This window comes from Anabrus simplex, chromosome 7 (assembly GCF_040414725.1).
Source record: "Anabrus simplex isolate iqAnaSimp1 chromosome 7, ASM4041472v1, whole genome shotgun sequence".
Taxonomy (NCBI): Eukaryota; Metazoa; Arthropoda; class Insecta; order Orthoptera; family Tettigoniidae; genus Anabrus; species Anabrus simplex.
This window is the reverse complement of record NC_090271.1, coordinates 3,562,313-3,575,388: the sequence shown is the minus strand read 5'-3', so window position 1 is coordinate 3,575,388 and position 13,076 is coordinate 3,562,313. Positions and strand designations below refer to the sequence as shown.

The 13,076-nt window shown below is 37.9% G+C and overlaps 1 protein-coding gene across 2 annotated transcripts in view; it reads left to right on the top strand.

The window, feature by feature from the left end:
• The window catches only part of MED11 (mediator complex subunit 11), a 79,317-nt gene extending 68,278 nt beyond the window's left edge, over positions 1–11,039 (top strand). For both annotated transcript variants that reach the window (XM_068228760.1, XM_067150608.2), the window contains exon 3: positions 10,034–11,039. In XM_068228760.1, the coding sequence (XP_068084861.1) occupies positions 10,034–10,317 (284 nt within the window). In that variant the 3' untranslated portion in view covers positions 10,318–11,039. The remainder of the gene's footprint in view (positions 1–10,033) is intronic.
• Positions 11,040–13,076: the final 2,037 nt, after the last annotated feature.

Sequence of the window (13,076 nt, the reverse complement as noted above, 5' to 3'; positions counted from 1 at the left end):
TGGGTTTCCATGTCTCCACGATCCACCAGCTGTTGCTCTGCAGAATCTGTATCACGTAGGCGTATAAAATTGGCGTTATAACCTATGGTTCCCTTGTGTTTAATTATGAAATCGGATCCTAGACTAATGTTCAAGTTGAGACGTGAAATTTCCAGAAAGATGTGTTCAAATAATTTGTCATTGATATAAATTTCAATAAAAGCGTGCATTTTACACTTGACATTTTTAACTTTCAGTTGTGCAACTGGCATAAGTAAAAGGTCTTCCTGGTTACTCAAAGATTCAGTTAATTTATTGGAAATGAGTAATCCTTGCGCTCCAGAGTCAATTAGCGTTGTCACGTTTAAATTTCCAACACGGACAGTGATCACTGGCAATGAACGTAAAACTTTTGGTCGCAACTGTTGAGTGTCCTCATATAGATGTTCTGAATCATCCACGTGCCAATAATTAATTTCAGTTGTACACATAGTTGTTCGTCCTCTCCTTGGATTTCAGGCAAACTTCTCACTGCAAAACTGAAGTTTTCGCACCCGTTGTGTTGGCATCCTGGTTGGGGTTTTCTTGTGATTCAGTGTCGTTGATGTTCCAGAGAAGTCACTCCAGGATCATCATTTGGTCTGTTCATTTCCTTCACATACTCTCGAGTCTCTCTCCATCTTTGCTCTACGTCTTTCCTCCTGGCATTCTTTTCCTCTTCTGGAGTTTCATCCGGTCTTCTCCAGGAAGGTCTGGTTCTGTAGGGAGTGCGATCTTGATTTTGATGTCTGCGGAAGCCACGAAACCTAGCAGGAGTAGTTGTATTATTCCTTCTCTCTTCTCTTGGTCTCGTATTTTCTCTCTCTTGTGCCTTCACCTCAGATGACTTGGCCTAACGTCTCTAATCTTGTTGTTTTTGGGAGCTGCCTGGGTATTCGCTATGTCCACTTTTGTCAAAGTGGCATCTAAATGTTGCAAAGTTTGGATATTGGCGGCAACTAGTATCTCTTGTATGTGCGATGGAAATTGCAACGTCATGATTTGGATAAGCTCTTTATCCAGCAATGGAGGATCTACGAAGTGTGTCTTTTTAAGTTGCATTAAAATAGTCTCAATACTTGGACGTATTGACAGAAGTATTTCCTAGAGTAAAGGTGCATTTTAAGTAAGTGTTGGGTCTCAGTATCTCAGAAACGCTTTAGAAGTGCTTGCTGGAAATCTTTTTATATATTAAAGCTGCTTTTAAACACTATGAATCAAGAAAGTGCTCAACCCTCCAATAATTTCGCGACAGTACAGAGTTGTCTATCTGAACTTATTCTGTTATTTGAAAATAATCTTCTACGTTGTGTAAGAATTCTCGAGCTGTGTAGTTATCTCGACCCGAAAATTTGGCTGGTTTATCATCTTGAACTTTTATTAAAGTAGTTGTATTGGGCATGTCCCTCAAAGAAACAACAAAGTATCTCTTTGCTTAAGTTGGGTGGTCAGAAAGACTTTAAACCTTGGATTATATTACAGTGTCTAAGTTTTTAATTTAGATTTGAAGATCTGTCTTGATGTCTTTAACGTCTTTACAGAAAGCTGCTGAATTGCACATGGGTGTTTTGTAATTGTCCTGTAAAGCGTTTATCGAATTCTCCTCGTGTGCTTTTGATAAGTCCTATCTTATTATTGATTTTTCCTATATCCCACTTGAAAGAATCTCAGGGACTTTCTTGAATTTGAGCCATTTTAATCTGCGTTTGAGATATGTGGATGTGTGACTCCTGGAATTCTGGTCTAAGTTATTTTAACCCCGAAGCAAACGACTGTACATAAGGAAGAACTGCTTTGATGTCTTTGTCTATGGACTCTCTCACATGGGCTTTTATTTCTTCCTTAAGAGACTAATTTTTCAATAAATTGGTGATTCATGTCACTAAGTTTGGCTTCTACTTTGGCACTGGAGTCAGAAAGTCTATTTTCCATTCGAATGCCTGCTTCTTTGAATATTTGTTCTATATTAGCATTAGATTCATTAAGGCTGTTGTTAATAGTTTTGTCTGCTTCTGCAAACTTTTTGTTTAAAATAGATTGAGCTTCAGCGAATCTAGTTTCGAGGGCGTAATTAACATTAAAGTTAACTCTTCCATTTGTTTATTAGATTGGTCAGTTTTTGCATTAATTTGAATATTAGAGTCTGTCATCTGCATGTTTAATTGAGCTACTTGCGTGTTAGCCCTATATATTTTGGCATTTTGATCGTTGATGCTGATCCTAAGAGCTTCGATTGCCGCTACGAGGTTGTCCATGTTGAGGTTGAAATTATATTTAAGGTCTTATTAGTAATGTAGGTGTCCTGGTACGCACCTATTTACTATGAACTGGTGCTTCTTATGTATATGTCATTTTTTAAAATTTACCTAAATATAAACATTTTATATATAGCAAAACTTTAAAAAAATAAATAATATAAGCAAATTCAACATATTTTTGGTCTTACACTTTGTGGATGATAAATAACAGCTTTAGTATCATCATCATCTTATTCCTTGTACTTTTGAGGATAAAAGGGTGTGCTGTTTATGTATGTATAACAAGTCTACGATTTTTAACACAATTTATACTAAGAGTCTGCAACACCGGTAAAATATCGCTGCCATTACAGGATAAATGACCGCTACTTCGAGGGTTAATAAAGTTCTTCAAGTATTTTTTAAAATAATAAAACATGAAATTCAGAATAACATCTTTGCACTTGAAAAATGGATTTCCCTAGAGTCTTTCTATTATTTTAACACTTCAAAATGTCGTAAATTTTATCTTCTAAAGTTTTGTGTTATAGTCTATTTTAGAATTGTCATTCAGCACTTATAAAATGTAATGTCAATTCCAATGAGCGAAATAGTTCGTTGAATTATGAATGAAATCACTGATTCTAAAGCTCAACTTGCAATAACGTTAGCTGTTTAAATCTCAAGTTGTTTAGAGAGGCACTCGTATCACCTGAATTATGTGGATATCAGGACCGGAAATGTAGAGAAATGTGGTTCAGCGAACAGCATATGAAGACCTTGGCAGCTGGTGTTGTGATGCCATCCGCGTAGTAACCACGTTTAAATTCCATGAAGTCACCACGTTCCAACACCCACGTAGTCGAAATGATAGCAGGTTGATATGACGAAATAGGCACTCGGTCAGGGTTTCAACGTGTCACTTATAAACTTTATGAACACGAGAAAGTTTAACTAACAAGATTAAGTTGTGAGTGTCCTATGCTTGTAAATCGTAAAATTGGCACTGTATTTTACTAGGTGCATTTCCTCTAATGTTTAATCACTGGTAGAAAATTGTTATTGCTCATTAGATTGAAGCACATTTATAACATATTTGCACACGAAAATCAAAGTCGTATTCGCCATAACGAAATACTTAATTCGTGGATATTTACAAGTTCCTATGACGCCAATGCCATACAATGTCAAATACTGTTCACTTGTGATGAAGGTTTAGTCGTATTAAAACTTCAACAAGTAGTTATTACACAAGCATTTAAGGTAATATTATGAAATAGATCAGTTTGAGCGATTAAATGTTCAATTATTTCACTTGAAAATCGTCTTAATTTCGCACGCTTATTTCTCACGAATGTTTAAAGTCTGTCTCATTCGACTTTGAATACAAGTTTAAACCAATTAAATTTGTTCGATTTGCAGTTGAAAATACTACGGTAAGTCTGTACAGTGATTAAATGTCCTAAGTCTTTGACAACACTTTGAAATTATTAAGTTAGTATCATGTCACTCGAAAAGTTTCTAAGTTCGAACACGAGTTATTGTTTTATAAATCTTGTCGAAAACTTGACCGTAGATTTCGTACAATCTGATGTCTTGAGCTCGAACCTCGCGGACCCGTTCACGTGAGACAGCATGACTACACGACGGTAGAGAGTTGAGAATTGAACTGACTTGACCTAGCAATACCCCGTTCTTTTATACCAATCTGTCGAGGTCAGCTTCTTCCCCTCGTGGAAAAATCAAGTTTCTTTACACCTGGATTACTCTTTAGTCTGTAGGGCGATCTTAATGAAATTGCAGTTTGTTTAAGATAGCGTTTCTCATTAATTGATATATCAGTGGGTTCCATAGTTAGTAAAATGTCTTCTAGTATGTTCGACCATATCAGGTGGCGTTCACACGTGATAGTTCCATCACCGTGCCGTGTGACGTAAGCTTGCTTGCTGTATACACGCCCCAGCCGTTCCGTTGCGCTACTTCGCATGCTAGGGTCGCCCGCTTGCACTGACTTCCATTAAATAGAATTATGTTCCCGACCATACATGGTTCCTGGTACAACATGTATAGCTCTTGGTTAGATATTCTCTCTCATACTCCTTGATAGTCATATCAAGTTCATTTACACTCTGCAGTACAATAATATGAAACCCTGCGAAACTTTGTAATTACTTCTCTTGTGTTGGAAGACTATTTCTTTCATGTGCGTCAGTCTTTTTTTCTTGACTTCTTCTCCTTGCTGGCGTTTTGAGCGATGTGATGTTTAGTTAAGGCGGACCTACAACTCCAGGACTCGAACTCCGTCGTCAGTCCGAATAGCTTATCTCCCAACAGTTCAGATTTCAAGATTAAGTTTACTGATAGGAAAGGCACACTATATTCCTCGGCCTTCCTAGCAGACAGTTCAGTGATCGTTTCCAGTCTTTAGGCTCACAGCTACCACAAGTAACAGTCGTTATGGCTGTAAGTCTTACTATAGTAACCTGCTATCTATGCTGTACACAGTGATACCTTCACTGCCTTGCGTATCCGTTTGCAATATCTGGACCGTATTGTCTCGCCACACTCAACTGAATCTGCGGTTACTGCCACACACATAATCTATAAACCGCACTGCTAAGGCCTATAGTCGTACACCCTGCCTGCACGGCGGTTAGGCAGATTATCCCTTTGTGGCGCACACCCACACACGTGTTGCTTGCTCGGAAGCTGGACGGATTCTCTCCGATCTGTTCAAGTACTGTTTCCTATATCATCCTTTCGAAGCTTCTGAAAGTTTTTCCCTTGTACTTTTTGAGAAGTCTGTCGTTTTTAATTCTGATTGGTTCACGTGTTCCTCCCACTAAGTGATGGGTAGTGTCATGGAATTTACCCGAACAACTGGCTTCTTACTGCGTCAGAAAATCTACACTTCCTTCTACAGACTTCCTAAAAACCCTTTCAAAACTTTCTGTTGCATTTTCCGTTTTACACTGACTCCGAGTTGTCAGCTATTTCACAACATTACACACGTACTAACTTGAGTTGCACCAGCTTGTCTCAAGAAAACTTGTATGAAATTTTATGCTTTGAACACTTAATTTTTCACTTAGTAAAATTATCACTCAGACATTTGAAGCACTATAACTTCTTGCCACTGTTACATGGTCATATAAACTCTAAATATCCTTTGTCTCGGAGGTCACGGATTCGAGACTCGCTCGAGTGCGTTCGCTCGGCACTGTGACATGAAAGGGGGCGCGTCGCGACACCCTAGTCGTGACAGATGAAATTCGCCAATTACAGTGAAACCTCACTAGTGCGTTTCCCGTTTACACGTTTTCCCGCTTAAAACAACGTAAATTCGAAGTCCTGATTCTTATCGAATTAAATCTATATAAAAAGACCTCACTTTTCGCATCGCGAATTTTCGCTATTACCGCTTAGTAGATCACATTTTTCCCATCTCTGAAAATGTTATTTGTCATGCACAGGGTAGGTTGCATCTTTGGGGAGCAAGCTGTTATTCTCAGGCAGATTTTGTTTGCCAGTTAAGAGCGAGATTGCTGAATAACACAGTGATCCTATAGCTTTGCTTGTATTTCGCATTCCATTCAAAAATTAGAAATTTATTTTGTGTTGAGCGGTACTGTGAAGTGTTGCGTGATGCCGTAGCCGCTATCTGGATTAGGAACATCATGTGGTGATAGCCTAGTTTTGAAATTCCTTACTAATGAAGACAAAATTAAGATCTGTCAGAAACAGGACTAGCACACAGAGGTCGCAAATAATGAATTCACATCTTCGAGTTTCGACTTGATCATTCGAGTTGGTCAAAGTTTATTGAAAATGGCAGCCAAAGTCATCCCTGCCAGTCACATATGGTCGTGTGTAACGTCCAATTCATTGTCCAAGAGTGTGACTAGAAAATAATGTTTAATAACCCACTGGTCTGAAATAAAAGGCTTCTACTAAGATATGTTTTAGAAAGAGTGTGATGAAGACGGTAAGAAAGAGTTCTATAACTTGCTTCCCACAACCATCTCCAATGTACAAATTAAAAATAAGCTCTTCCTACTAGGTGACTTCAATGCTAATGTTGGGAAGAATAATGTGCTATGGGAAAATGTGATGGGAAAACGGGGACTCGGTAGTTGTAATGTCAACGGATTGCTGCTTCTTGATCTATGTACTGAACATGAACTTTTCATAATGAATACACAGTTTTGCCTACCTAATTGCTTCAAGACCCCATTTCGAGCCCCACTGTCAGCAGCCCTGAAGATCGTTTTCCGTGGTTTCCCATTTTCACACCAGGCAAATGCTGGGGCTGTATCTTAATTAAGGCCACGGCCGCTTCCTTTCCATCGTCGCCATAAGACCTATCTGTGTCGGTGCGACGTAACATCATCACTCGACGATGTGATAAGAACCAGGACAGCTAGTAATGTCAGTGTATGGATCACAAGCTGTCGACATTTAAACTTCGAGATGGACCCACTGACATGCTAGCGAATACTCCAGTCAACATGAATGGGCAACATTGTGGAAAGTAATCATAGAAATTGCTGAGAAAACCATTGGTTTTGAGAAAAAGGTACGGCAAGACTGGTTTGATGACAACGACAAAGAAATTTTGTGTGTAATCGGTGCTAAACGACAAGCCTATCTAGGCCTCCTTCAAGATCCATCTTCAGATGTAAAGGAAAGCACATTTTCTCAAACTCAAGCGCCTACAAAAGAATTTTATCAGATCAGTGTCAATTCCAAAAACTTCAAAATCATCGATGGCTTGACTTGAACATCTTAAAGTAAAGGCAGCCGAGAGAGCACCTACTGCCTCAGTGGTGTAATATTATTTCAAACTCATTGTCTTGAAGATGTGTACCCGTACTGACAAGGTACTTTATTTCTACAATTCCTACCTTGTGTTACGGTACATATTCTATGTCAAAACTTGTGGTGAACGCAACGCAGCCCCATTCATTCTTTTTTGGGTCCTTTTCTGTCCAAAGTTTCAGTAGGTTCACGCCTAAACTAATTGACTTAGGAATTTACGGTGTCAATCCTCCATAAGGTTTTACGTGTCCTTATATGTCGGTATAGTCTTGCATTGATTAAAGTGAACAGTAAACCATATTATACATGTCCATTTGTTTCTTCATTTCTAGTGCCTTTACTATTCACTCCCATAGCTTTGTGAAGTAGCGCATGTACTGTTGCTGTTTATTGCTGAAGAGCGGTACATGATATGTTCTTCAAAGCAGTATGCACTTTTCTGGGTAACAAATTGATTCTCTGCTAGAAAAATGCAGGTTCTTTTGAAGTGATCCAGTCGTATAGCCATTTTGGTTATCTGCGAAAGAATGTATGTGCTGCTGAGAAAGTAACGAAAACAAGTCTGAAAAATAGGGCGTTTGGAGTAAGACCTCTCGTTTTAAGTTCCCCCAGGGATTTCCTTCACAGGTTTGTTGTAATACGGTCTGGCATTATTGTGAAGAAAGTTTGTCATGTCTTATTGCAGGTGTTTATATAAAATGGTATATATTTATTTTTCTTCCTACTCCATACAGTCAGTCATAAAATCAAGGTTTAATCCTCATTAAAATATGAAATGGTTCATGTTTTGCCGCCCTTTTAAAGGGCATCATCAGCCATATCATCACTTCAAAACCGATCCAGGTACCTGTTTAAAATTTAACCTATGACTGTTAAAAGAATTGTTAGGAGCATTTAAGAATTTAACATTAATATGTAGGTGTTATGTAAGGAACTAGATTAGATACGAGAATTAACGTATTGGTGGCCAAGGCCATAGTGAAATGTAAGATATGACTTAATTAAACTAAATGGTAAAAAATGACAATGATGAGTAATGCTCATAAGACTTAATGTGGAAATACATTCCAGTGCAATGAAGTTTTTGGCGTAATATTTAATCATATACTACATTCTTGTGTTAGTTGTTATTTCGAAGTAATTAATGTAAGTTCCAATGTTTTTAGCTTGTAACTTGCAAGTTACTTTTTTGTTGCAATTTTAGTTAAAAACTATTATTGATCTTAAAATTAGTGGCAACTTGATGAATTTGTTGTGGTGTCATCTCCTTATGTTGTACTGTATTCCTATGTTGTTGGCGTGTCTAGCAGTTATGACAGTCTGACGTTAGCTTCTTGTACTAATATAAATGGTCCGTTATTGGACATTATAAATTTTCCGGCTAACTCATTCCTGGTTGCCAGCGTTTTGCCCTCGTGTGCTAGGTTGGGCTCATCAGTTGGTACGTAGCACACCTACCAAGATGCGTACTGCATAGGCTACTTGGAGCACTATGAGAGACACTGTCTCTTTACCAAAAATTGATGCCTGCTTGGCCATCAGATGATATTCCCATAGGGAATCTGAAACATTTGTCCCGAATGAGTAAATCTGAAATTTGAGTAAGTTTGAAATAATAGTATGCCACGGAGGCAGTACGTGCCTTTACTTTAAGATGTTCAAGTCAAGCCATCATACTTTTATTAGAAATTTACCCATTGTGGACAAATATTTCATCTATGTTAGCTTGTTGGTCGAAAAGGGGGAATCAGGCTCTGGTGCAAGTTGTAAGCTCTGTAAAATGGAGAAGTTTAAAGTTAACAAAATTAAAGAAATGAAAGAAAATGAGGGGATGATGACCAAGTACTGTATTGTAAGCATGTAGTCTTGCTGCGAGTGCATATTGTTTTTGTCTTAAAAACTTGAAAGATTTGTATCGTATTTCTGGTCCAGAAAAAAATATAAAAAACTTTTCATACTCGGTTATGAGCCTACCTTTATCAGTTCTTTTTAAAATTTGAAGATTGCGCTCAACTGTGGTGAAACTCTGTCCTGAATCTTGTTGCTCATTGCTGAGCATTGTAGTGCTCAGCATATCTTCTCCCAGTTTGACCCACGGAAGAAAAATTGCATTCAGCAATAGATACCAGAACCAGAATATTTATTGTTGATCGAATTAGCTGTGTTATGATTGAAAAACAACTTTCGATTTCAGTTTCGAGTTTTGAAAGCAATCTTGGTTTCATGCTTTTTTAAGGGAATGGTAACTTGATGTAAAATTGGATTAGTATAAGTGAACGTTTCTCCAATAAAAACCAACAAACCAAAATACGCAGCCTTCACTTGATTTTATGATTGATTGTATTGAATAGGTGGAAGAAAAATTAATTTTAAATAAATTATTCTTGATACGGATTTCACAATGATTCTTATAACTTGTAATTGGAGGTGCTTGTCGGTGAGTGTACCTTTCAAATTGAGTCATCGTCGTTGGTAACGTTCAGTATTGATGGTTTCACGTGGTTCCTGCTGCTCATACACGACACCAACTTAGCATTGAGATTTGATGGTTGGTCATGATTTCCATTTTCCATCACAATTTTTTGCTAAAATAAGTTCTGGTTTTAGTCCTTTCAGGAACAGTTCACAAATAGTTGAACATTTTCCAATGGCTCTTCTTCGCAATTCATGAGAGACAAATTTTCTGAACTTCTGGATCATTCTCATTGCTTTTAAACATTTGCTAACAGTTGACTCATTCACATGTAATACTTTCAACTACACTTGAGTGTCTAATATAAATGCTATTTTGTTTTCCTCATCAAATCATTGACTCTGAAGTGCCTCTAGTAGTAATTACATCTTTCACCTGCAGATTTCTTGAGATGAGCGACCACTGTTGTGTAGTAGTAAGTACCGTATAATAGTAGCCACTTTGTGCTATCTTCTTTCAGATATGGTGTTTTTTTTTAATCTTGCAGGCCAGCCGCACGAAGGGTCGGGTTATGCCTCCCAGAAGGTCCTCCAGATGGCGTGGCATCGTCTCGAACACGCAAGAAGCCGTGTTAATGAGTTGGAAAGGATAAAAAACAAACATCTTCAAGGCAGAGCGATATTACGGCCCCAGCAGCAGCAACAGCAGCAACAACAGCAGCAGCAACAGCAGCAACAACAACAGCAGCAACAGCAGCAGGTTAGCAATCAACCCCAGCAGAACGGCGTTCAGTCAACAGGTGGTTCGCAGAATCCCAGTACTACTGGTTAAGATGAGCATCTCGTTATGTGTTCAGTGTCAATTAATTTTACAGTGATCTCCTCTGGACCAAGACTGATGTTTGAAAATGTATTTTAATATATGTATTAAACGTGTTCTCATAAGTCAATGTCAGTTCAAGCCTTATCCAGTGCTACTAGCTACAAAGCACAAAATGGTATCGCATTTCGTGCCAGGGTCCTCATAGTACAAGTACAAACAGCCCCTTATCCGAAAATTTTTGAAATTGAGGTATTGTTATCACTCTTCTTCTCATTCTCCCCTATTAAAATATGTGTATTCTATACATACAAAGTGAGTTTGAAATTCTTGTACATGCAATACTGTGGGTTATAAATAACTGTTGTTGTACATAATCACAAAGGCCGTTATCCATGAAACTTTGAGGGCCTGTACTACGTCACCCAGGTAAAAGTGCGGTTTAAATTTATGTGGCAGTTTGCACATTTATCTGGAAGTTTGGTTGAAAACGCGTACTACGAATTTCATTTATGTTCAATCTGGGAGAATATTCTCAAGTTAGCTATGCTGAAGTTGGAGAGGCAGTTACTGTTCTTATCTGGGACTTGGCTCCTGTCGGGGACGCTACTGTAAGAATCAAGATGGCTACACATAAAGATGAATCTACATCTGCATGATGCTATACAAAAAATGAATTGTTGTAATGTAATCTATGTATACATATTTATAAAATATATCGTGCTTCCTGTCCAGCTATCATAAAATTTTTGAAGATTTTCCCAAGCTAGCAGGTTGTTGCTACTCAGTATATGACTTGCTCGTGAGCAACTTAGTTAGCTGTAGTCATTACGGCAACAACGTTTGATGCTGGCAGGCAGTTAGTTATGGGTTCGAGTCCCATCAGTCCAAGACTTTTTACCTTCTAAATGTTAGTCAGTAGGGTACTAGAGATGATACTACACATTTCCTAATCATTAGAGTGCATGTCAAAAGCTTGGGTTCTGTTCCCAGTTACTATTCTGACATTGTCTTGGTAAGGAAAAAGAAACTAACTACTTATAAAATTAGCAACAATAAATTGAATTAATAATAGAGTTAATGATCGTATACCATGTACAGTGGCATTAATATTATGAAAATAAACTTTACTTTCGCCGTAACGCGCATCCTCGTAAATAGTGTTAGACAAAAAACAAAATTGTACGGTGTGGTAGGAATTATTTGATAAGATGCATAACCTGAATCTTAAATTTTGCATCCAGCTTACATTTTCAGTCTTTTTATTTTCTATATTTCTGAGTTTCATTACATAATTCATTTTAAAATTTCTTCGTATGTGTAAATGTCACTCCTAATTCTGTTTTTGACCTTGAACTTATAGCTTTATAAGAGTCTGATATTAGACTCTTAGTAATACAATTTTTTTTTTTTAAATAGCGCTAAACAAACGAAAATACCAGGGAACATGTATACCACTGCACCAAATTTCACTGTATATTCAGTAACCTTATTACCAACGCAATAGCAATGTTTTTCCGCATAACAATACCTTCATTAAAAGCCGTTAACTTCTAGTTTGCAAAACTGCAGCCTACGTATCTGACAGTCGTAGTACAGGCCCTGAGTGATGCTATTTCCAAAATGACCCTTTTCCAGTATACAAAACGGTTTCAGCACCTGTTATAAAATTCATTCTGAATATTAATTTACTGAGAGTAAATTTCTGTTTGGATGTTGGTTATGTTGAACCCATTGTCATGCAATTATTTTTTCTACATTTTATGTTATGGATGTTGAAATGGTTTCAGAAGCATACTGGTACACCTTGAAACATCCATCCACATGGAGGGCAACTTTCCACGCTCAAAACTCTCTTTACATCTCCTTAATGGGGCTGATTTACTTGCTGTAGGAGCAATCTTTTCAGGAAAATGACCCCAGTGCTTTCCCTGTAGCCTCATTGCTGTGCTACCTTGAGATGGGCGTCCTCTAGTGGCGTAATCAGGAAGGGTGACATCTCCCAGATTTTGCTTTGCACGTTGACTCGGACTCAGCATGTCATGTACAGTAGAACCTCGATGATTCAAAATCCTGCCTGATTCAAAGAAGCTCTCCTTCCGGAACCGTGAGGTGTGGTTTTGCATGTTATTTAAATTGTATAATTCGAAATATGGATAATTCATAATTCAGAGAGCAATGTCGGTCCCATTACCGAAATTCAGAATTTTAATTCAAAACTGCCTTTACATTTAAAAAAATGGTATTTTACAGAGTAATTTAAATTCAAAATTTATCTACGTTATGATAGAACGTGTCTTCCGGAACATGCAGGGGAAGCTTTTCGCATTCTCACTCACTTTGTTAAGTTCGAATGAAATTGTCATTCTTTTGTATGCAGCGTTTTAAGGAAGGCCACAATATCACATAGCAGACAGTGTGCAGAGAAGCAGAATCCGCAAACTCTAGCGATGCTGACAGTTGACGGAAAAACGTGGCTGATATAATCAATTTGCACGCACCAAGAATATTGTCAATACCCTTGAAACTGCATTGGTTTTTTTATTATGCCTAGCCCAAATGGACTTACGTTTTAAAGGAAGTGCCAACCAGGAAATTGTACAATGTTGCAATACACACGGAAGCGAGACTTACTCCCCTCATCATAGGAAAGTTCAATAAGCCACAATGTTTTAAGGGCGCCAGACTCGTTCCTTGCAAGTACAAGCCATCTAAAGAATGCAAACAATACAGTAATCCAAGAAATAAAGCATTTGCACAGGGGAGCCAGC